General features: G+C 44.6%; 2 protein-coding genes across 7 annotated transcripts; both read right to left on the bottom strand.

Annotated features, from left to right (window-relative positions):
• Nucleotides 1-11,408, bottom strand: LOC101466682 (uncharacterized). Of its 4 annotated transcripts, none has more exons than XM_004567554.5 (9): nucleotides 11,341-11,408; nucleotides 9,118-9,453; nucleotides 6,991-7,326; nucleotides 3,356-3,433; nucleotides 3,104-3,178; nucleotides 2,696-2,794; nucleotides 2,263-2,300; nucleotides 2,051-2,182; nucleotides 1-1,684 (listed from the first exon to the last, which is right to left on the bottom strand). In XM_004567554.5, the coding sequence occupies exons 1-9, from the start codon at nucleotides 11,378-11,380 to the stop codon at nucleotides 1,514-1,516; spliced, it is 1,305 nt and encodes a 434-aa protein (XP_004567611.2). In that variant the 5' UTR covers nucleotides 11,381-11,408; the 3' UTR covers nucleotides 1-1,513. The 4 variants fall into 4 exon arrangements, with proteins under 4 accessions (XP_004567611.2, XP_004567613.2, XP_004567609.2 ...); XM_004567556.3 differs by having other exon boundaries at nucleotides 9,118-9,737; nucleotides 11,341-11,406; XM_004567552.6 differs by having other exon boundaries at nucleotides 9,118-9,456; nucleotides 11,341-11,406.
• A 2,289-nt stretch (nucleotides 11,409-13,697) lies between these two features.
• On the bottom strand, nucleotides 13,698-22,387 carry LOC105941287 (uncharacterized). 3 transcript variants are annotated; one of them, XM_024806542.2, is made up of 8 exons: nucleotides 22,210-22,381; nucleotides 21,139-21,474; nucleotides 16,855-17,199; nucleotides 16,099-16,161; nucleotides 15,620-15,727; nucleotides 15,285-15,322; nucleotides 15,055-15,213; nucleotides 13,698-14,431 (listed from the first exon to the last, which is right to left on the bottom strand). In XM_024806542.2, exons 1-8 carry the CDS (start codon nucleotides 22,247-22,249, stop codon nucleotides 14,276-14,278), a joined length of 1,245 nt encoding a protein of 414 aa, XP_024662310.2. In that variant the 5' UTR covers nucleotides 22,250-22,381; the 3' UTR covers nucleotides 13,698-14,275. The 3 variants fall into 3 exon arrangements, with proteins under 3 accessions (XP_024662310.2, XP_076734724.1, XP_076734722.1); XM_076878609.1 differs by having other exon boundaries at nucleotides 14,311-15,213; nucleotides 16,099-16,158; nucleotides 22,210-22,387; XM_076878607.1 differs by having other exon boundaries at nucleotides 14,311-15,213; nucleotides 22,210-22,386.
• Nucleotides 22,388-24,271: the final 1,884 nt, after the last annotated feature.

The following is a 24,271-nucleotide window of genomic DNA, read 5'->3' as shown; positions in this document are numbered from 1 at the left end:
TTGTACTTTGCGCATTTATTTTAAGAACAAAACAAAAACAAACATTTGCGTTTTCAATCAATTTACAACTAGCGCATGGATTAACTGGTGTGCCAAAAAATGACGGTCAAAAGAAAAGTTTGCCCACAAACCACTCAGCCAACACACCTGCTGCGAACACCGACATCAGGTAAATAGACTGTGACCACACCCACATACCATCACCTGAGACGCAGGTAAAGCTATACACCTGTGCCACCAAAACAAAAAGGAAAAACATAAACATTGACTTTGGCTCTTACAAGGTGTACTTCCATGGTACATTAGTTCCTGTATGGCACTGTCATTAAATCTGTTCTTCTTAATCATTAATAACTTTGTAAAAAACACTTAAACTAAAATATTCTGTTTGCAAACTGAATTACACTTAACTGTTCAAATCTGTTTAAACTGTTTTAATCAACCGCTTCGCACTACAACCTGGTTTGCTTCTTATCTGTAGTTATTTTTATTTAATTGAATAACTGTACAGTACTCTGTTTATAGTAACCACCGTCCTTAATGTAAATATGTAAGAAAAATTGTGCATGTTTCTGTTCTGTGTCCTGTTTGTTTGTATATGTGTCTTTCTGGCTGCTGTTACAACCAAATTTCCCCTTGTGGGACAATTAAAGGATTATTCTATTCTATTCTATTCTATTCTATTCTATTCAAAGTGCTGTAAAAACATAAACCTGCATACGATTTTGACTTCCTCGTATTGCAACGTGAACTTCTGCACCTGTGCAGTTTCTTCTTCATGTTTTGTTTTTGAAAATATTCTTAAGGGACTCAGATTAGAGCAGAAACAACTCAAACAAGCATCATCAGGCAGACAGTGGATAAATAAAAATGGAGTGTGACCAAATGCAAATAAAAATGCTGCAAAGGTTACTCATGATACAAATGAAAAGGTTAAAACAACCTCACAAAGACAGAAAACCTGAGTCCTTCTTGAAGTAAAGGAGGTCCACCCATGTGTGACTGCTTGTTTACAGTAACTAGCTCTTACTTCCTCTTTTTAATCACTTCACTGAATGTTGTGTCAAATAGATTTAGAGAACCAGCAGCTGCTTCCTCTTTCTGTTACATACTCACTGAAGTGATGCTTGACTACCACTGAAAACATATTCAGTGTATTTGGCCTGTTTAGCCTCCAAACTACAAAAGATATCATTGTTTAGAAATTGTTTAATCATTTAAACCCCAAAAACACGTCTTAAACAACAATAGAGACACGAGGTCGAAGAAGATACAGTTCATGCATGTTATCATAACCCTAACCCTTAAACACAAATTAACTCAGAGCGGCAGACTGATGCAGCAAAACGATGAAGTATGATGTACAGCGTGTACTCTATAGCACCCAGCAGTCTTAGGTTATGATGCACATGATGGTCAGGTGTCTTGTGGCAACTGACGAACTGAAACAAAGGAGCGTGCTGTGTGTGCAACAGCATGACAAACATTACCTGTCCTGTCCCAGGAGCTAAAGCTAGGCTATAGTAGAGTACAACGGATCACCTCCGGAGTGGCTCGCGTTAACCCGAGGCTCGGAGTAGATAACGTCACTGGTGTTACTGCGGGACGTGCTGTTGGCAGAGTCACTGCTCTTCTTGGAAAAAGTCACCACGGAGTAGGTGAGTTTGCTCGAGTCGTCTCCAGTCTGAAAAAAATAAAACATAAAATTGTTTATTACAGGTAATGTTTTAAATTGATCTGAGACCATTTTCACAAAGTAGTCCAAGACTTTGTGTTCACTGGAAGCAGGCGCCACAAATATCAGAATATCAGCTCCTCTGTGTGCTGTGTTGTTAGAGGTCACAGGATCGGACCTTTGATCCAAGACCTGGTTACAGCATCCAGCATCCCCCCATGAGGTTATTGATCTGAAATAACGATCTGGATTCTTTAAACTTACTTTGTGCTTTTCAACGTGACACTGATGATATCGTCTTCATATTTATCACAAATGTGAATCTTTTCTCAGATACAACTGTTTGTTCCGTGAATACAGAAAGTGTTTTCTTACTTTGTGCTGAGAAGTGGCTGCTGTGACCAAGCTGTGGTCATCATTGGTTGGTTTGGTGTATTTGGCATGAGAGTCAGGAGGAGATCTGCTGTGTCTGCCCTCTGCTCGGATATTCTCATACACTGTGTTGGTCTACAGGAGAAGAAGAGGAAATCTAATATCAGCTGGTTTCACAAACATCGGTGCTGAGTCTACAAGTCCTTCAACCTCACCTCTGTGACAGCAGCGTGTTCAGTTCCCACAGGAGGATCTGAAAAACACATCAGTACAGTGTTTATACTGCAGTTAGGTACTCAGTCCGTCACACAGAGAGACAGAAAACCACTCATGCCCACATTCATGCTCACACGAATGATCAGAGACTGTAATTCAACCGAATATTCAAACTCCAGCCATCAGTTTGTCCAATTCAGGTTTGCAGAGGGCCCAGAGTGTATCCCTGCTACCACAGGGTGGAGGCGTGGTGCACCTTGCACAGGTCGTCAGCCTGTTGGAGGGATAACTTGCAAACTCTGCACAGGAAGGCCAGATGGAGGATTCGAACACAGCTTACAACATGCAAAGAGATGTCTGACAAAATGTTCACTTTTCTGTGAAAACAGGAAGTTTGATGAGTGTGCCCGTCAGTGCTTCCGGCTGTCTCACCCTTTGGTTTAGAGGATCTGTTCTTGCAGAATATCAGCACCGACACTGATAACAGGATGATGATGAGAGCCAGAGTCAGACCCACAAACGGCACCACATCTGCAGCAGTTTGATGAGAACAACACGTTATTTTAGACAAACACCTCCTGATGAGTGTGAGCACCAGCCCTTCACGTGGGCTGTAAAGGTAGCTGAGTGCACATGTTATAGTTGTATGCAAATTTCTTCCATGGAGAATTTGGTCAGACTGTCATGCTGTATGAGCATAAAACCATGTCTACATGACATACTCACTTCTGATTGGTTCCTAGTGGCAGATAACAGCAAAATTATACAAATGATACAAATTCACTTGAAGTATGGACGTCTATAAATCTTCCGTCTCTCAAACCCAGTGGATGGACGCACCTGTAGATGCTGTCCTCTCAGACTGCTCAGTGGTTCCAGTGAAAGTTGATGGAGGCGCAGAGGCTGATGGGAGGACTGGTTAAAAAAATCACATAATGTCTTTAAGGTGGAGATATTGTGGCATGATTTACTTTCTGTACACACTGCAGTGGTATTTTTCAACTAAAGCATATAAATTTGTACTTAAAGACAGGAAACATCAGAAAGCTTTAAGTGAGACTTCTGTCTCTCAAACCCAGCGGATGGACGCACCTGTAGATGCTGTCCTCTCAGACTGCTCAGTGGTTCCAGTGAAAGTTGATGGAGGTGTGGAGGCTGATGGGAGGACTGCTAAAGAAGTTCAGCCATATGTTTTTTTTTCAGGTGTTTGAGGCGAACAACAGAAAACAACACATAACAACAATTTGACACATAAACATCATGAAAAGACAAAAGGAAACCAAACGTCTCCTCCTTGAATCGCTACCTTATCGTGGTGGAGGGGTTTGTGTGTCCCAGGGATCTCAGGGGCTATGTTGTCTGGGGGCTTTTGCCCCCTGGTAGGGTCTCCCATGGCAAATTGGCCCTGGGTGAGGGACCAGACAAAGAGCGATTCATAAGACCCTTATGAAAAGGACACCGAGGGAACAGTTTACCCTGCCCGGGATAGGGTTACCGGGGCCTCGCCCTGGAGCCAGGCCCGGGGAGGGTGCCCGAGGGCGAGCGTCTGGTGGCCGGGCCTTAGTCCATGGGGCCCGGCCGGGCACAGCCCGAAGAGGAGACATGGGCCCATCCTCCCGCAGGCCCACCACCCGCAGGAGGCACCATAGGGGTCGGGTGCATTGTGTGCTGGGTGGCGGCCAGGAGCGGAGGCCCTGGCGGACTGACCCCCGGCTGCCAAGACTGGCAATAGGGACATGGAATGTCACCTCTCTGGTGGGGAAGGAGCCTGAGTTAGTGCGTGAGGTTGAGAGGTACCGGCTAGATATAGTCGGGCTCACCTCTACACATGGCTTGGGCTCTGGAACCAGTCTCCTGGAGAGGGGCTGGACTCTGTCTCAGTCTGGAGTTGCCCTTGGTGAGAGGCGGCGGGCTGGGGTGGGTATCCTAATATCCCCTCGGCTTGCTGCCGGTACGTTGGGGTTTTTCCCGGTGGACGAGAGGGTTTGTTCCCTGCGCCTTAGGGTCGGGGAACGGGTCCTGACTGTCATCTGCGCTTATGCGCCGAGTGGCAGTTCAGAGTACCCAGCCTTCTTAGAGTCCCTGGGGGGGGTGCTGGAGGGTGCTCCACCTGGAGACTCTGTTGTCCTGCTGGGAGACTTCAATGCTCACGTGGGTAACGACAGCGAGACCTGGAGGGGCGTGATTGGGAGGAACGGCCTCCCTGATCTGAACCCGAGCGGTGCTTTGTTATTGGACTTCTGTGCTAATCACAGTTTGGCCATAACGAACACCCTGTTCGAACATAAGAGTGTCCATAAGTGCACGTGGCACCAGGACGCTCTAGGCCGTAGGTCGATGATCGATTTTGTAATCGTATCAGCAGACCTGCGACCATATGTTCTGGACACTCGGGTAAAGAGAGGGGCTGAGCTGTCAACTGATCACCACCTGGTGGTGAGTTGGATCAGGTGGCGGGGGAGGACGCTGGACAGACCTGGTGCACCTAAACGCGTAGTGAGGGTGTGCTGGGAACGTCTAGCAGAGGCCCCAGTCCGCGAGATCTTCAACGCACACCTCCGGCAGAGCTTCAACAGCATTCCGAGGGAGACTGGGGACATTGAGTCCGAATGGACCATGTTCAGCGTCTCCATTGCCGAAGCTGCTGCATTGAGCTGCGGCCGCAAGGTGGTTGGTGCCTGCCGTGGTGGTAATCCCCGAACCAAATGGTGGATACCAGAGGTGAAGGGAGCCACTAGGCTGAAGAAGGAGTCCTATCGGGCTTGGCTAGCCTGTGGGACTCCGGAGGCAGCCGACAGGTATCGACAGGCCAAGCGGAATGCGGCTTGGGCAGTGGCTGAAGCAAAAACTCGGGTGTGGGAGGAGTTCGGAGAGGCCATGGAAAAAGACTTTCGGACTGCCTCGAAGAGATTCTGGCAAACCGTCAGACGTCTCAGGAGGGGAAAGCGGTGCTCTACCTGCACTGTGTATAGTGCTGGCGGAGCGCTGCTGACGTCGACTGAGAAAATTGTCAGGCGGTGGAAGGAATACTTCGAGGACCTCCTTAATCCCACTGACACGTCTTCCGAGGAGGAAGCAGAGTCTGGGGATGAGGGGAATGACCCGCCAATTTCCGGGGGCGAGGTCACTGAGGCAGTTAAACAACTCCTTGGTGGCAGAGCCCCTGGTGTTGATGAGGTCCGCCCCGAGTTCCTGAAGGCTCTGGACGTTGTAGGGCTGTCCTGGTTGACATGCCTCTGCAATGTTGCGTGGAGATCAGGGGCAGTACCTGTGGACTGGCAGACCAGGGTGGTGGTCCCCATCTTTAAGAAAGGGGACCGGAGGGTGTGTTCCAACTACAGGGGGATCACACTCCTCAGCCTCCCTGGAAAAGTCTATGCCAGGGTGCTGGAGAGGGGAGTTCGTCCGTTAGTCGAACCTCGGATACAGGAGGAACAATGCGGTTTCCGTCCTGGTCGCGGAACACTGGACCAGCTCTTTATCCTCTCCAGGATACTTGAGGGTGCATGGGAGTTTGCCCAACCAGTCTACATGTGTTTTGTGGACTTGGAGAAGGCATTCGACCGTGTCCCTCGGGGTGTCCTGTGGGAGGTGTTGCGGGAATATGGGGTGTCTGGCCCATTGCTACGGGCCATTCGATCCCTATACAACCGTTGCAAGAGCTTGGTTTGCATTGCCGGCAATAAGTCGGACTCGTTCCCGGTGGGTGATGGGCTCCGCCAGGGCTGCCCTTTGTCACCGGTTCTGTTCATAATTTTTATGGACAGGATTTCTAGGCGCAGCCAAGTGGCGGAGGGCTTTCGCTTTGGTGGCCTCAGAATCTCATCTCTGATTTTTGCAGATGATGTGGTTCTGTTGGCTTCATCGGGTGAGGGCCTCCAGCTCGCACTGGAACGGTTCGCAGACGAGTGTGAAGCAGCGGGAATGAGGATCAGCACCTCCAAATCTGAGGCCATGGTTCTCAGCCGGAAAAGGGTGGAGTGCCCACTCCGGGTCGGGGATGAGTTCCTGCCCCAAGTGGAGGAGTTCAAGTATCTCGGGGTCTTGTTCGCGAGTGATGGGAGAAGGGAGCCGGAGATCGACAGACGGATTGGGGCTGCAGCTGCAGTAATGCGGACGCTGCACCGGTCCGTCGTGGTGAAGAGGGAGCTGAGTGTAAAAGCGAAGTTCTCAATTTACCGGTCGGTCTACGTCCCTACCCTCACCTATGGCCACGAGCTGTGGGTAGTGACCGAAAGAACGAGATCGCGGATACAAGCGGCAGAAATGAGCTTCCTCCGAAGGGTGGCTGGCCTCTCCCTTAGAGATAGGGTGAGAAGTTCGGCCATCCGGGAGGGGCTCAGAGTAGAGCAGCTGCTGCTCCACATCGAAAGGAGCCAGCTGAGGTGGTTCGGGCATCTGACAAGGATGCCCCCTGGGCGCCTCCTGGGTGAGGTGTTCCAGGCATGTCCCACCGGGAGGAGGCCCCGGGGCAGACCCAGGACACGCTGGAGAGATTATATCTCTCGGCTGGCCTGGGAACGCCTTGGTATTCCCCCGGATAAGCTGGAGGAGGTGGCTGGGGAGAGGGAGGTCTGGGCCTCTTTGCTTAGGCTGCTGCCCCCGCGACCCGGCCCCGGACAAAGCGGATGAGGATGGATGGAAACCAAACGTTAGCAGCTGTCAGAGACAAATACAAATTTCCTTTAATTCTCCAGATTCATGAATGAATTTGTATAGAAACTCACCTTCTGTGACAGTAATCTCAAACTCTCTGTATGGATCAGTACTAAAGGATGTGTCCAGGTAACATCTGTACCGTCCTGAGTCAGACTCCCTCAGCTGTTTAATGGTCACATACAGAATACCACTTGAACCAGATTCTTCTTCATATTCAGCACTGTATCTGTCTCTCTGAGCTGTGGCCCCCTGAGTCTCGATTAAAATCCCATGTCTTTCACATTCTCCCCTGCAGAAGTACTTCCTCCTTGCAGAGTGTTTAAAGGAACATGCGACTGTGAGAGAGCTTCCAGTTTCTTTATCAAAGTGTTTCAGCTGAGCAGGATCGTTTCCATCCAGCAGTGCTGTTAAAGAGACAAACTATCTATAGTTACTATCTGTGCTGAAGATGATGCAGTCTGATCAGAGTAACTCCAGTTTGACCCACAGTTACACTGGGAGCTGCCCAGTTCAACCAGTCTGTGACTGGAACAGTCAAAGACCTCCTTCCTAAACATCAGTATGTGAGTGTGAGTACTGCTGGAGGTCTGATTAACCAGAGCTGAGGAAATGAGAGCTGCGAGTGTTTCTGAGCGTGCCGTGTGGTGAGCTAGAATATTAGCCACAGCAGACTGTGCCTCAGCATCACAGATGGTTCATGACACAGTGATTTATTTGTGCTGCTGTGAAAACTCATTGACATCCTGCTCTTATATGATTTAGTGTTTGAGCTTGGTAAGAAGATTCTGCTGTTTCTATAACAGGAGGGGCACTTTTGTAAATGGACAGGCTCTTATGTGGCACTTTTTTACTTTATACAACTTTTCACATTCACACCAGCTCTTTTTTCTATGATGGTTTCTATCCAACATTCACACACGTTCATACTCTGATGGAGCATCTTGTGGTTAGTACCAAAAGGTATGTGATACGCAGACTGGCATGATTGCACCACCAACCTTCTGATTAGTAGATGATCTGTTCCTGAGCCACAGCCACCCCATCATGAACCATAGAGGAGTTAACATCCAGCAGGGTTTCATTCACATTTCAAACATAAACATTTTCTTTAGCTGGATTTTTCATGCGCTTCAGTTTTGTTTTAATTACATTTATTTTACAACAAAGTCGGTGAATTAAATCGAGTTTTTATAAAAGCAAAAATGTAACCTCCAACTGAATAATTCTTTCTCCAAAGGCTTGTCTAACAGGCACCTCTGCCTCCCATTTTACTTTTAAAACCCTCAGTGCTCTAATGACCAAGCTCTGCAGCAGACCACAAGGTAAGGTAGCGGAGGAGGACACAAAATGAGCAACCGCAACCAAAAACCTCCTGTGACAGATACAGGAAGATAACCAGTCAAGAGCTGACCCAGAAATGCCCATGCATGCTCTACGTCTCGCAGTCAGTATTCTATGATCAGCTGTGCCTGAGGCAGCACACAGATCCAAAAGTACTTAAATAGTAACTCATATCTCCACGTGTTAAAATATCATTTGAAACTCTAAGGAGAGCCGTTTCAGTGGAGTGCATCTGGTGAATTCAGGAATGGAATTTATTTAAAATGTTGGGAGTAAAACTTCTGTAAGCTGGTTGGTCACCACCTCTCTCTCTCTCTCTCTCTCTACATATATATATATATATATATATATATATATATATATATATATATATATATATATATATATATATATATATATACGTGAAGTATACGTGAAGTACCCTCAGAAGGTCTGCTAGATGATGTTAATGCAGCACTACGGGTAATACCTACAACCACGATTACCGACACTAACAAGCTGATCTACAATACGGCAGCAGTGATCAGTGAGATGCTTGGCTACAAGTTGAACCCGTGTCTAAATGTAGCTGTGTGTTTCAGCTGTGTGTTAAATGTTCCTGTGGTATTTTGTATGTTAGTTTTCCTTTGTGCCTGAAATCGTCTCCTGTCTTATTTTGTTTGCCTTATCAGATACTTCCTATATTGAGATTTGCAGTTCTGCAGTTTCTAGATTTTGGAAGAAAAAAAAGAGTATGTGGGACTTAATAATATTTCATTAAGTCAATAAATAATTCATATACCAAAAAAAATCTGCACAAAAGGCAGAAATACTGAAAATTTTATTCAAAACTCCAAAAAAAAGTTGAAACTCACCTTCAGCAACAACAATTCCAAAATGTATGAACTGGTATGAAGATGGATATCGTCCCAGACCACAGGTGTACCGTCCAGAGTCAGACTTGATGAGCCTTCTGATGCTTACAGACAAAATATATTTATGTTCATATCTATATTCAGTGCTGTATCTGCCATGTTGATTACTGTTGAGCTGCGTTTCAATTAAAATATTTCCTTCTTCACATTTTTCTTTGCAGAAGATCTTCCACTTCTTAGAAGAAGAAAAGTAGCACTCAATCGTGATGCTTTGTCCAGCGAGTCTATAAAAATGCATCTGTGCACTGGTGACCTTTGTGTGTCCGTCCTGCAGAGCTGCTGGAAACATGAACCATTAATACTGATTATTTGTACTAAGCTGCATTTTAACATTTACACACAGACACAGAGTCACACTGAGACTTTAGTGTCAGTAATGGCACTCCTTTCCAATAAATCGCTTTTTATTTTACTCATAATCAAATATAATTTTTTTGTTGTTGCAGGTCATTCTCAGTGATGACTTGTTATGTTGTCATGCATGCTGTGGCTTCTCAGGACAGATTTCTGGTGCTGTAGTGCAGCAGTTCCACTAAGAGGAGGTGGGCCTGCTCCTGTTTCTGTGGCAAAAACAGTATCAAAAAACTGGTCAGTGGCATCTGATTAGATTAGTAGCAGCGCACAAACTGACTTAGCCTGTCTATGGGAATTTCCATTGTATGTTAGCATTAAGCTAGTGGGATTAATGCTAACAGTTTTTGACTCTTTTGTCTTGGTTACATGGCTAACCATGTATGGCTTTGTATCTTATTAATAAAAATATGAAGTGAGTTCTGAATATAACTGGAAGCCGTTCAGGGAAAGCAGGAATAGAGGTGATGTGTGTTGAGCTGCCGCTGCAGTCTCGACTAACTGAAGACGAGCTGTGGAGAGATGTGAGTCAGTGAGTTTCAAAAATCAAGGCAGGAGAAAATAAAGTGTGAAAAATTCCAAATGAAAGAGGTTCGATTTTCTTAAAACTCCTAAATGATGTTCAAATTTCAAATATTGGTCAAAAATCTGAAGTTCTTAGCAGATACATGAATATAATAGTTGATATAATATTATATATATATATATATCATTCACTGATGCAGGAGAGGCTGTCTTCAGAAGTTTCTCCTTTCATCATTCTGTAAGTACGATGAAAACCTTCTGAGAGCCGTGTCAGAGATACCAGCCCAATTCCATAATTTGTCAAAAAGAAACTTATGATCAAAGGGGTCAAAGGTCACAGATTTGTCACGCCTGCTTGGCATTCAACGCACTTTGTTGAAAGGTGCTCTGGAATGCCTGGAAATGTACCAGAGCAGATCCCTGATGTTTTTCCGACCCATCTGTCACTCCTGTCGTATACCTCACCACCGTCTCTCTGTCCTCATACATGTCCTGCACCAGCCTCACATACTTCCTCATGCAGCACCACAGCTCCTCTCTCAGCAGCCAATCATCTGCTTTCTCTGATCCATAAAGACTCAGTGAAGCTTCTTCTGACCTTCTCTGAACTTCTCCATCAACACTCAAAGCAAGCATCACATCTGTGGAGCTCTTTCTCAGCATGAAGCCACACAGCTGTCACTGATCATCACCTCTCTGCTTAACCCAGCTTCATGATCACAAATATTAAGAGCTGAGGATGCAGGGTGACGTTTCTATTTCACTATTTTGCTTTTCGTTTCTTTCTTTTCCAGATCTACATTGAGTTCTGTTACGGCTCTTTCATTCAACTCTTCAAACTGCACAGAGATAAAAACATTTTACTGTCCTTTAATCTACTAGAATTTGCACACACTTTTTAACTTCTGCAATTTTTCTTTATTTTCTGCTCCAAGAGGCTGAACAGGAAGAGGTTTGCACCATTGTGCTGTATCACATCCACATTTTACTGACTGTCCAGTTTATTCTGAGGAAGTAACAAACACTTGTAATGAGCTGTGTTTGAAACGATGGTTTCACATGTTATCAAGTCCTGAAGTGAGCAGCAACATGTCCATGAATGTCTCACTGTGATGGTTTCTTCTGTCCATACTGGCCACAAACACATCCATGAAATCATGAATAAAAGCAGTTTGAATGGAAGAAGCGTCCATGAAAGTGACTCATAGCTGACTCTGATCATCATGTTTAACAACAGAAACATGTTGAAGAAGGAGAGTGACAGAAAGAACAAGTGAATGTACTCACAAAGGAAGAAGAAGCAGATCAGAGTGTGACGGACTTTCATGATGAGGCTCTGATGGTTCACTGCTGCCTCTCTTCTTCTTCACTGGAAACCAGGAACTTGTGACGCCTCACTTCTCTGACTGAAGGAGTCCCTCCTCCAAACACCACAGCACCTCTACACTCCTCATTTGTCTGAAACAGTTGCAACAGCTCAACTTCCTGTTAAAACAAATTTGAGTGAGGTGCAACATTATGTTCACCTGACATGTATCCATCCCCACTCTCATAGTTTCAGCATCTACTGGGCCATAATGGTTCTGTTTCAACTGGGATTAACTCCGTCCCCCTTTTTTGGTGCCTCATCGTCTCCTTCTGTTATGATAATAAAATAATGCAGTCACCATGTGCCGAGAAACTACCTAAAACCAAAGTTTTAAGGTGATTATTACATATTTAATAAATAACAGATTGCAGAAAAACTAAATATTAATGAACCATTTCATGGCATAAGAGGTAAAAAGTCACCAAATGCTGCTACAGGATTTTCAAACTGTGGGAACAAAATGGAAATGACACAAAAATGCACTAAAATGCAGGATTAGTTTTCATGTTTTTCCTGTGTGATGGAAAAAGTAACAATGCCAGTAATATTATGGATACACTAATAATACACACCATGCATTATAGAGAGAGAGTGAAAGAAAATAGATGACAACCAAACATCAGTGTTGCGTTTGCTGTTTTACTTAAAGCTTGAACACGTAGAGACGACGGGCCAATCAGACGCGTTGGAGAGACATTTTGTGGCAGTGACGACGAGGCCGGCAAAGCTGAAGTAAAATCATCAGGACAGAACTGGAACAGTGTTTCTGACCCACTGCAGAGATGTCTGTACTGTATAAGAAGGGCAGTAGGCATGATTCTTTTATGTACAGTACTTTATTCCAAATGTCAACATGCATTGTGTCAACTTCTGGGGGGTTTTGTGAGCCACGGCGCCCCCTCCTGGCATTAAGAAAATGCACTCAGTTACAGTTGGGCATGACAGAGCACGTGGTGTGACGAGCTTGTTCTGCTTGGATTATGGACGTTGTTGCCTCAGTTTCACGACGGAAACGGTTTCCAAGCACAGAATAGGAATAATGACCTGAAATCGTTTATTAGGAATCATGATGGACAAAGAACGGCGCCCTGTAACCATGGTTACAGTTACTTACTCTCATGACCGTGCACGTGCACAGAGAGCGTGTTTATACCTGACATCAAACCCAAAGCATGCATGACTTTAAGTGTACGGCCTGTAGAAACACACACGGTCTGAGTCACTTTGTCATAACAATGAATTTGTTTTTAGCTCCGTGAGAAAGTGTGTGATTATGTGCCTCAGTGTGTCAGAGGGCGATACACATTTTGGAAGCACGGAGAGCCGCTGATCCACCAAATCTGAGAGTGAGCATCAGCTCCTCCTCTTCCTCACCTGCTCCTCCTCTTTTCCTCATTTCCTTATATCCACCAGAACAGCTGCTGGAGTCCGGTGAGTTGTTGAATGAGCTTTTCTGACCAATCACCAGTGTTTGATTTATTTAACTAGAAACTGTAATAAAACTGTAATAAAACATTATACGGTATTAGTTTTAAATACTGCAATGCAGAAGCAAAATAAGGAACTTACTAAAGCAGGCCTGGGTTTATTTTCCTTTTTTATTCTTTGTTCTTTCTCTTTTTTCTTGAAATGACCTGTTCTTAGTTTAAATGTTTGATATATTTTCTGTGCTCTATTGTGAATGAAATATTTGCAGATTGTTAAATTCATTTTTGGTTCAATTTTTACACAACTTTGAACCTTTCTTGTAACTGGGGTTGCAAACTGCCCTAAAATTAATGAGTATGAATTAATTTAAACAGCGAGAAACTAATAAAATGAAATGAAAATGATCAATAGCTGAATCAAAGCAGATTCATCCAGCTTCCAGCTCTCAAAGCCTCTCACAGTTACCTTTCATAAGCAAACTGACAGAACAACCCCTGAAATACCTGTGAAGCCTCTGTTACCAACACAGAGTCTCACAGCCTGCGTCTGCGTCACAGGATGAAGGTCTTTGCTGAGATGCTCATACAGCGCTCTGCTGTCCTTATCTGTCCTACTGTCCTTCTCTACTAATCAGACTGAAAACATGACAGTGGTGGCATTAATCATCACGTATGTAAATGTTTCCCAGGGTAATTTCAGTCAACAGCACAGGTCATACTGAGGCATGAAGAACAGATCTTATGCAAACTTACTGACTTCCTGTGTTTGCTGCTGCCTGAAACAGATGTTTACAATCTCACACTATTTATAAAATAGGAAGATTTTATAAATGCAAAAAGAAACATACCATGAGTTCAACATTTATTTGACAGCTACTCTGCAGAACAATTTAAAATAAATAAATACATTAGCTTTAAAGAACATTAGCATGAAACATGTAATAGTGAACATGGTTGGTAAGCAAAGATGCTCACACAACAAATCCTTATTATGACCTCATGTGAATGTGCAGAAGGACACTTCTGCCAATAACACTCCCCACTTCACTTAAAAAACAATCAGCATTTATTCATAAAATTAATAAACAGTTATTAGCTTTAGCTCAGTAAAATGTGCAGTCTGTACTCTTAACGGTTTACTTCTGGCTAAGTGTAAAGAAAAACAAACTCATGTAGGGATGAGACTGTAAAGCATGAACGTGTAAAATATGAAACTTTAACCGAGTTTTCAGTTTGGTTACTTCAGCCAGCAGCAGAATTTCTTCCCATGGTTAAAGCTCGTGTGTCAGAAAGTCAAAACTCTCCCTGTATTCAACTGTTTCCCTCAAACTGTCACATCGTTGAATTAAAAGAATCTCACATTTTGTGAGAGAACGACTTCATTTTGAACCCTGCAGGAGAAAATATGCCATCAGCAGAACAGAAGCTAGTCTGCAGTAGAATACAGTGGATTTTCCAGAGAGGCGCTCGGGTCAGAGCCTGCGTCTCCCTGAGGCTCAGGCGAGGTGCTGCTGGGAGAGTCCACGTCTGCTTTTGAACTATTCAGCTCAGATTTGGTGAGTTTGCTCGAGTCGTCTTCAGCCTGAGAAAAACAAAAACAAAAAACAGAGATTTTATTGTTTTTACTGGAATATTTTTTTATTAATATGTTCATGTTGTTTCCTGAAGCTAGCCTGTTAAACCCCAGGGGTCTTTCTCAGGTTCCTGCTTGGAAACAACACACCCAGAATGAAGAGTATTTCTCTGCAATTACAAACTGTGTGTAGTAGTAAAATAAACACTTGTGAGGCTTCATCAGAGCTGTAAATATTACAGCAGATGTTATTGTGTCTGGAAAAATAAGACGATTTTTTTTCCTCGCCCAATTTTCTTTTACTTTTATAACAACTTTCAAAATCTTCTGGCGTACACATTAAACCAGGAATCAACATGAACATGATCTGTGCAAAGACCGATGCTGCAGTGAAACAGAGCAAAGTTACAGAGAGTTTAGTGAAGACAAAGCCAGGGGTTCTGCAGTTTGGCAAACTGTGAGTTGGTTTTGGCTCAGGAGGCGAGATCAGCACGAGTTGATGCAGCTAAATGTGACACATCACAACAGACAGTAGAAGTCAACAATATGAACGACACAAAGGAAAAATGTCCCAGACACAAAACCTTTCCCAGATTACAGTTTTGCTTTGTTCTGTCCAGCGTTTTCCTTACGCTGTGCTCAGGCGTGGCTGCAGTGATCACGCTGTAATCATCGGTGGCTTCAGGCGTGTTGTTGTATTTGGCCAAAGCATAAACTGAACTGATTTCCACAGGAGCGGCTCCTTTCTGTCCGCCCTCGTCTCTGATTTCCTCATACACGGCGTTGGTGGTCTGCAGGAGAAGAAAAAACTTCAAATCCTGTAACGTCAAACTCTGATGATGTCAGAGTTCGTGGAGCTCACCTCTGTGACAGCAGTGTACTCTATTTCCACAGGATGACCTGAAAAACACATCAGTGAGTTTGAACCAGTGCAGGTGAGGAGAGAGGACAGGTGTGTGTGTCCTGAAAACAACAGGAAGTCAGGTGATGCAGTTAAACATGGCGGCCTGTTACAGCGGCTGCAGTGGCTGTTACACACAACTCAAGACATCTTAGACACACACTGCCTGCGTGTGTGGTGTGTGTTTGTCTCTCTGTGTGTGTGAGTGTGTGTCTGTGCATGTGTGTGTGTGTGTGTGTGTGTGTGTGTGTGTGTGCGCGTCTGTGCATGTGTGTGTGTGTTTCCTGTTGCCTCACTCTTTGCAGATCTTTTCTTGCAGAATATCAGCACAGACACTGATAAAAGGATGATGATGATGATGATGATGATGACAGCCACAGTCAGACCCACAGACGGCAAACCATCTGCAGCAGATTCAGAAGACGTTAGTTTACACTCACACCTCCTGATACAATAGATAATCAGTATTTTCTCTGTCATGTTAGTAATATGAGGCCTGTGAGGTGAGTGTTTACCAGTATGAACCTTTACATTCAGACTCAGGGTAAGTTGGAGAGTTGCTTTTGCATTACTGTGTTAAACAGTCTCAGTGTTTGGACAACAGCACATCTTTAAGTTTATCTCTGTAGACCACAGCAGTGGATTTTAAACCAAACCATCAACATTTGAGGAAAGTTTTAATTAAATATTTTAAATTAACGAAATTCTTTGATATAAATTCCACAGTGATCGTGTGCAGATGTGGATCTTTAAAAACCTGTGGACACAGTGGTACCGTCAGATGTTTTCTCGGGCTGCTCAGTGGTGAGTGAAGGTGAGGAGGCTGATTGGACGACTGCTGAAACAGGTCAGAGAGTGAAGTTTGGTTTAGATGTGGTTCTTATTTAAAAGCAGAGAAAAAGCAGCCCGCTCACACACTCAGAGTCACACATCACAGTGTGTCAAAGTGTGTCTCTCACTGCGAGTAAGGATGTTTGTCACATCACATCTTTGACGTCACAGTAGGCAGGTATCATAGCTCAACATGCTGGGTGTATTTTAACCACCCTAATATTCTTCTGTACTATAGCCAACCATTAATATGCGTCCAAACCAGTGCATGAAACCAAGAAACAAACACAAAAGTCCCTCAGAGTGGACACAGACTGCTGTCTTCAAACGTTGTGACCTTTCCCATCTCCTGATGTTGTAGCACTTTAACAAAAAGGACACATCAGTCCTCCTGCAGCCAGTTTGGAAATGACCAAAGTCAAAGAACACCTCATTCTTAAAGGTGAGACACCAGCAGCGTCTCATAGATCTGCAGTATCTGACATCTGGGACAAAAGTGTAAAGAAAGATTCTGAAATTCAGATTTTAAAATAGCACCAAGTTTTGATACTGCTGCAGAAAAACTGTCAAATTAGATTTTAGTTCCAGAAAAAGTGCAAATCATTAGCTACAGTAAGATAACATGTCTGGTTATCTGAAACGGCAGCAGCTATCAATGACTGAATTAGCAACATTAAAAACATATTCAGGGAAACCTCACCATCTGTGACGTTGATCTCAAAGTCTCTGAATGAACCTTGACCAACAGCTGGATTCAGAGAACATCTGTACCGTCCTGAGTCAGACTCAGTCAGCTGTGTGATCGTCACATACAGAATTCCTCCTCCTTTATATTTCTCCTCTGACGTTCCTCTAAATCCAATTCTGTATCTGTCTTTGAAATCATCTTCACCATCTGTTTGAAGAAGAACCTCATGCTCTCCACATTCTCCTCTGCAGAGGTACTTATGTCCTCCAGACTGATTAAAGGAACATCCGACTGTGAGAGAGCTTCCAGTTTCTTTATCAAAGTGTTTCAGCTGATCATCGTTTCCATCCAGCAGTGCTGTTAAAGAGACAAACGATCAGTAGTTACTATCTGTGCTGAAGATGATGCAGTCTGATCACAATAACTCCAGTTTGACCCACAGTTACACTGGGAGCTGCCCAGTTCAACCAGTCTGTGGCTGGAACAGTGAATTCAACATTGATTTGAAGTGAATTGTTCAGCTTCAGCCCGACCTCCTCGTGCCATCATCACAACATCATCATAAAACAGTGACACACGCAGACACTCTGCTAGTGTCACTCTGGAGGTTTTACTGTGTTTACTGTACAAAGCAGGATTTAATCTTGTCCACGTAACTTCAGGGTTAATCGTGTTTTTTAATATGAAGCTGGTTCACTTATTACCCGTTTACATCCCTGTGCTAATATATATGCTAAGCTTTTTTTTTTTTTTTTTTTTTTTTTTTCTAAATGACATCAGAAACAGCAGTATGCGACATTACGTGATGGCAGAGCTTCAGTTCATCCTTTGTCATTTTTTTTTTTTTTTTTTTATAAATAGGACAGGGGGAATGAATGAGAGAGAGAGGGGGAGAGAAAGAAAGAAAACCAAAGGGGAGAAGAGACGGTGAGAAGGGGGGGGAAGAGAGAGAGAAAAAAAAATAACTCCTGGGTCACCTGTATGGAGAAAAAAAAAAAAAACAAACAAACAAAAACAAACAGAGGAGACAGCAAACAACAAAGAGCAACATAATAATAGAGAAAACAAAGCACCATCACAATAAACTAGCTAGTCATAGATATCAGTATTTACTAAGTAATAAACGATATTGTGCAGCACGCAAGATAGACAGCGCACAGTGTGCTTTGAGGCAGCAGCCAAGAAAGCTTTAGTCCGCGTCTGTGAATACCCATGTGTGCATACCTGTGTGGATCAGCATGCTTGCATTCCAAAGGTTTCTCCATGTAATGATCTGCTAGGGAGTGTGGGGGGGCCACAGCCCCGTCCTCCAGGGTGTGAAGCGGGTATGGAGGAGATCAAAACTCCAGACATCCAGAGGCCCCCAGAACACAAGAGACCATGGAAGACCAACAGAGGGGCAGCCGCGCCACTGTCCCAGTAAGAGCTGAGGAGAGTCCCAGATGAGGGCTCGCCCAGCAGCCGCGGAGCAGAAGTCAGGGGGAGTTGCAGTGACGCGCCCGTGAGCTCCGCCGGCTCCCAGCTGCGCCTGAGTGACCGAGCCCTAGGCCGAGAGGCCGGGGGCACCCCACCTCCAAAGGGGCCCGAGCGAGCCCCAGGCCCCAGGCCCCGACAAGCGGCCGCCAAGGAGTGAGCCGGTGTGTACCCGGACGCCCACCCCCAGACACAAAGAACCACCAACACACCGACACCTGAGGGAGTCCGCCACCGGCAGGGGAAGTGGTGGTGGGTGGAGATAGGCCTCCAAACCTTGGAGGGCCTGAGGTGTCCCCAGAGAGGTGGCGTCTGATACCCAACCTGACATATAGACACAGACATACAGGCACACACAGACACAAACATCCATTCCCACCCTCATGCTCTCATATGCACTTACTCCACACTCAACCAACGTGGAGACAGACATAAAGAGACGCTGTACACACAATCACACTCCCCAAGCGTACTCTACAAACCGGGTCTAGGTACCCTTGCCCCTGGAGGGGGGAATTGCACCCAGACCCAGGTGGTGTTACCCTTTTCCCTGCGGTGGGGAGAGGCAGACCACCCCGACTCCGCAGCAGCAGGGAGGCCCCACACCCCAGACCGCAGTCGGACGGCCAACTCCTCCTCCTAGCCCCCCCCGCTCCAGCAGGCCGCAGAGAATGGGGGTGGGAGAAGACTCCAAACCTCCCTCCACCCGCTCATTGTAGTGTTGATGCATGTGTGTTCTAAGGTGCAATTAAAACCCAGGAGGGCATGGAGCTACCTGCCAAGGAGCAGCAGGTAAGCGCATGGTCCCTCCTGCTAACCCTCAATGTCTAAGTGTATTTAAAATTGAGAGGTGGGCAACGACGTCAGGGGTGAGGTGTACACCCTGATGGTGATTTGGACTCCGTGATTGTGCCCACCCCCAAGATCCTATATGTATGTGTAATGAGAGTGTGAATAATGTGAATGTCTAAGTTGTGGGATAAAATTGAGGCAGAGGCAGCCAGAAGGGGACAGGGGGGGGGGGGGGGTAGCCTCCTCTGCACCCTGGTGACATACCCCCACTCCAAGGCCCTGCATGTGTGGGTGGTTGTGGAGGAGCGGGAAGAGGGAGGCAGCTGGAGATGGGGAGGGAAGGAAGGGAGGGGCAGGTAACCCCTCCCTGGGGCCAGCTCCCCCGCTGACCCCAGTAGGCACTCCCACCCCCCGCGACCCGCCAGGGAAGGGGGGCCCAGGCCCATCAGACCGGGGCCCAGTGCAGTAGCGCCCCCCGGCTCCACAGAGCCCTGGACAGTCCACCCAACCCCACCACAGAGAAAACTGCACCCACCCCACCAACCACACATCTTCCAGACTACATAAGACGGTAAACGCCCAGGCTGAGATCTTCCTCCACCTCTCCTGTATCTCCCCCTCCTGCATATGCTAAGCTAATCTGCTCCAGAGCAGGTTATGTTCCAGATCACAGATCACCAGGAAACCACAACCTACTGTCCAATCAGATCTCTGGAACCGAGACCTCTGAGAGCAGATGGTGGTGTTTAATGTCTTTGCTTCTCCCTGTTGATGCCTGAAGGAATATTAATTATTAAATACAAATTTATTCCCTGATTCTTTTTTCTACTGCAGTTTTATTGTTTCATAATCAAAGTATCTGATCCTAAAACAAGCAGCTGTTCGATGACCTCACATCAGATTTGCACACAACTCTAACAAGAGGTGCATTTGAAAGAGTAAAAACTAAAACTTTCTTTTAAACATGACTTTAATGAAATGCTGATTATGATCCATCAGATTCTCTGTGTTTTAATGAGCTGAGACACTGATCACTTCAAAAACCTAAACTTTATTAGTCCAGTAGCTCGTTCACAGTCTTACTGATGGCAGCGTTCATTCAGGCCTTTAACACAGTTTACTTTAGTCTGTATTACTGTGTGTGTTTAACCTCTTTATAGTTTTATCTTCCTTCTTAAAATCAGCTGCTCTGATGTCTCCATGTTTCTGATTGGTCAGATGTTGCTCCCGCCTCTTTCATGTGAACAAACTGGCAACGAAGGGGTTAACTTAGCGAGCTGGTAAAAAGCTTCATGCTAATGCTGATGTCAGCTTCAGTGAGTCCACACAGGACTGTGGTTTAGGAAACTCAGGCTTTAACCCTGAACGCTTCAGTTCCTGTGCAGGTGATCAGAGGAATCAGAAACCCAACATCATCACTGGAACATGAACCAGGACTCACTGTGCCAACAGAGCAGAGCCTCAAATTTAATCCAGCAACATGAGAATAGTGTGAGGTTAAGAACGCCTCAGTGAATCCTGTGCAATACAAACATGGATCAAACAGATAAATTCTAATTTACACACAAACCTTTGATTTCCATTTTCAGACTCAGAAACTGAACACAGTTTAGTTCATGCTCATGACGTCCAGCTCAACCACAGAAAGCAGATCAGCTGATCACTTAGACGAGACCTCAGATATCATATTAGCCGATCTCATATAGAGCTGTTAGTGTCTCCTGCCCACAACCCTCCACCACAGCGTCTGATGAAATAAATGTGTCTGTCTGCTCTGTTCTGTGCAGCACGATTCACTCACATCATCCTGACATGATGGACATTATGGCACGAACGTTCTTTTCCATAGTTTATATACAAGACTAGAGTTAAAGAAACAGTTTAGTAAAGAGGAGTTTTGTTCAGAGAGTCACTGCCTGTGAATACTGATAAAAAGTTTAAGTAAAAAACTCAGTTTCACAAAACTTTTCTTCAGACTTTCAGAGACAAAGCAGAGAAATCAACATTTCCACAGTTTAGACTGAAACTCACCTTCAGCAACAACAACTTCAAACTGTTTGTATGAAACTGATGATGGAGATTCAGCCACAGCACAGCTGTACTGTCCAGCATCAGACATGATCAGCTGTGTGATGTTCACAGACAAAGCAGGAGCATATTCTACAGTTATATATTCAGTGCTGTATCTGTGACGTTGATGCTTCTCATCTGTTGTATTAATAAGAATGTTTTCTCCTTCACATTCTCCTCTGCAGAATATTTTCCATGTTCCAGCAGAAAACCTGAATTCAGCTGTAAGATTTCCTCCAACGACTCCAAATGAAATGTTTTTGTTGATGTTGACTTCAGGGTTTCCCTCCTGCAGAGCTGTTGGAAACATGAACCATCAACAGTTACTGTTTGTACTTCCTGTAAGAAGCTGCAGTCTGATCACAGCATCCACACACAGACACACTGAGACTAGAGTCTGAATGTGAAACACTGAGAGCTCAGAGTTTAAACATCATCTTCTGTTTCACTTTTCTCTCCTCATTGATCAGAACAAAGATCCACATTCAGTCCTGTTAGAGCTCTGACACTAAACTGTTTGTGATCAAGAGGAAACTAAAAGTTTAACATCACTGAGTTATTCACACTTTGGTTTTAGGCGATGACTCACAGTTTATATTTGGCTGCAGGATGTGAGGCAGTTTATTCTGTTTCACCTGAGTTATCAGGAACAAAATGTTTGCAGGCAGATTGTCTTAGTTTAGTCAAATTAAAGTTCAGCCAAGTCGATAAACTCTGAAGGCAGCAGGCTGAGTTTGTTCCCTTTATTTTACTGAGGAAGTAACAAACACTTGTAATGAGCTGTGCTTGAAACGATGGTTTCACATGTTATCAAGTCCTGAGGTGAGCAGCAACATGTCCATGAATGTCTCACTGTGATGGTTTCTTCTGTCCATACTGGCCACAAACACATCCATGAAATCATGAATAAAAGCAGTTTGAATGGAAGAAGCGTCCATGAAAGTGACTCATAGCTGACTCTGATCATCATGTTTAACAACAGAAACATGTTGAAGAAGGAGAGTGACAGAAAGAACAAGTGAATGTACTCACAAAGGAAGAAGCAGCAGATCAGAGTGTGACGGACTTTCATGATGAGGCTCTGATGGTTCACTGCTGCCTCTCTTCTTCTTCACTGGAAACCAGGAACTTGTGACGCCTCACTTCTCTAACTGAAGGAGTCCCTCCTCCAAACACCACAGCACCTCTACACTCCTCCCCTCTGCATCCGTCTGTGAGTCTGCTGCAGGGCTTCCTGCTCATTCATGCACCTCTTTACATTTACATTTATTCCTGAAACCAGAATTCACATCACTAATTTAAAATGTGATGATGTGTCCAGCTGATTCTTCCACCTCAGCTAAAATTCATTTAGTCTTCTTCTAATATTAAAACTCTTAAATGATCATAAGTGTCATTGTTATTTATACATATTGTTCTTGAGACTTCACAGCATTTCAGTACCTGCTGACTCTGAGGTTGTAAGTCTGTCCGACCTTCATTAAAGATGTAAGTTTTTCCATGAGATCTTTGGAATCTTGTGTTCATATTTTTATTAGATAATTCCTTATTTAATTAACTTAGTTTCATTTTGACTGGACATAATAATGAGACTTAAATATTACATCATAACTAACATGACAGCCAGCACAAAGACCCAGGATAGAGGATCATTCTGGTCCATTTCAAAAAGTTGCATTGAGGCTGTTTTTTGTCTATAACAGCTGCAACAGCTCGACTTCCTGTTGATGCGATCTCACTGAGTCTGAGGTCAGCTCGTGGCAGAAAAGGAAGCTGAACGTCAACACTGACCAAGTTTGACAAACTTATTGCTCAACAGCACTGAGGGAACAGTTAATATCTGTGCTGTTGTTACATGGAGAATTATTTTATTCTCACAATAACAAAGAGGAAACATCTCCACTGACCATGAACTGACTTAACATTCAGAATCTGAGTTTCTTTGGTAAATATGAACTTTAGTGTGTGCAGAGTTGCTGTGGTTGTTCTTGTTAATGAATTTCTTTGAATAAAAATCTTTTTACAGCATTAGTTTTAAACAGTGGGCTGATACTCATTGCAGAAGCAAATAGAGGAAGTTCATATTGCTAAGGTTAAAAATAAGCGGTGCTGGTTGCTCGTACGTCGCACCATGTAAGGGTGTGAAGTCTATGATGGACGTGCAGTCCGAAAGAAAATCCCCATTTTGTTTTCATGACTGACTCTGAAGTTGTGACACAGAGGAAGAGTTTATTGCAATCATTTCAATACTTAGAATTTAGCCAAGGGGAAGTCTCTATGAGGACAAAAAATGGTCAGGTTTCCTGCTCAGTGGGTCAGGGTTACTGTGGTGCCACTCCTGAGCTGGGTCCAGGGCTCGAGGATGAGCCACCATGAGCCAAAAGTCCTCTTGGACAAATTCACCTCAGAGTAGGTGAGTTTGTGTTGCGATCTAAAAGTAGTTATAAAACTTACTAAAGTAAATACTGAAATACTTACTAAAGACTACACTTATTTAACAGTGTTTTATTTTTGTTTCGAAGCGTAACATGATGACAGTGCATTGTGGTTGGTTAAATAAGAACGTGTTAAGTGGGTCCCATGCACTGCTGGAGCCGAATCGTGACACACCATGAGCAGACGGCCTAGTTGTTAGAGAACGGCTAATTCAGCTCCCCTCAGAAGATAATGCTAAAGTTGCAGTGACTGTGGAAAATATGACTGACCATGATATCACCCTCTGTGGTCGCACTACACTGGGATGGCTGCACAATGCTGATGCCATCTACATGCCGCAGGTCAAATGTATGGAGGGTGAGCTTTCTAAGACATCAGACAGTAGTGCTTCCACACCCACAGTGCAGTCCAGTCAGACAACACAAACTGAGCCCTGGGACCCACCAGTGGATTTGCGCCATCTGACAAGTGACAAACAGCAGCAGGTAAAACAGATGCTGAGGGAGGAATGCAATGTTTTTGCGAAAGATGACTGAGACATGGGATGCATTAAAGATCTGTACCTGGAGATACTAGCTAAAAGCTAAAAGACAATGGGCCTGTGCAAAAGACATATATGCAATCCCCAGACACCTTTATCAGGAAGTTAAAGCACACA

This window comes from Maylandia zebra, linkage group LG20 (assembly GCF_041146795.1).
Source record: "Maylandia zebra isolate NMK-2024a linkage group LG20, Mzebra_GT3a, whole genome shotgun sequence".
Lineage (NCBI taxonomy): Eukaryota > Metazoa > Chordata > Actinopteri > Cichliformes > Cichlidae > Maylandia > Maylandia zebra.
This window is presented reverse-complemented; position numbering and strand designations above follow the sequence as displayed.

What these genes read in the sequence shown, in the direction of transcription:
- LOC101466682 (XM_004567552.6), bottom strand. Translation starts at nt 11,380, where the DNA reads ATGAAAGTCCGTCACACTCTGATCTGCTTCTTCTTCCTTT. An exon ending in TGAGAGGACAGCATCTACAG is followed by an intron (nt 2,795 to 3,103) that starts GTGCGTCCATCC and finishes AAACTGCTGCAG; the next exon opens with ATGTGGTGCCGTTTGTGGGT. An exon ending in CAGATCCTCTAAACCAAAGG is followed by an intron (nt 2,301 to 2,695) that starts GTGAGACAGCCG and finishes TGTGTTTTTCAG; the next exon opens with ATCCTCCTGTGGGAACTGAA.
- LOC105941287 (XM_076878607.1), bottom strand. Translation starts at nt 22,249, where the DNA reads ATGAAAGTCCGTCACACTCTGATCTGCTGCTTCTTCCTTT. An exon ending in GATCTGCTGCTTCTTCCTTT is followed by an intron (nt 21,475 to 22,209) that starts GTGAGTACATTC and finishes TGTTTCCAACAG; the next exon opens with CTCTGCAGGAGGGAAACCCT. An exon ending in CAAGAAAAGATCTGCAAAGA is followed by an intron (nt 15,323 to 15,619) that starts GTGAGGCAACAG and finishes TGTGTTTTTCAG; the next exon opens with GTCATCCTGTGGAAATAGAG.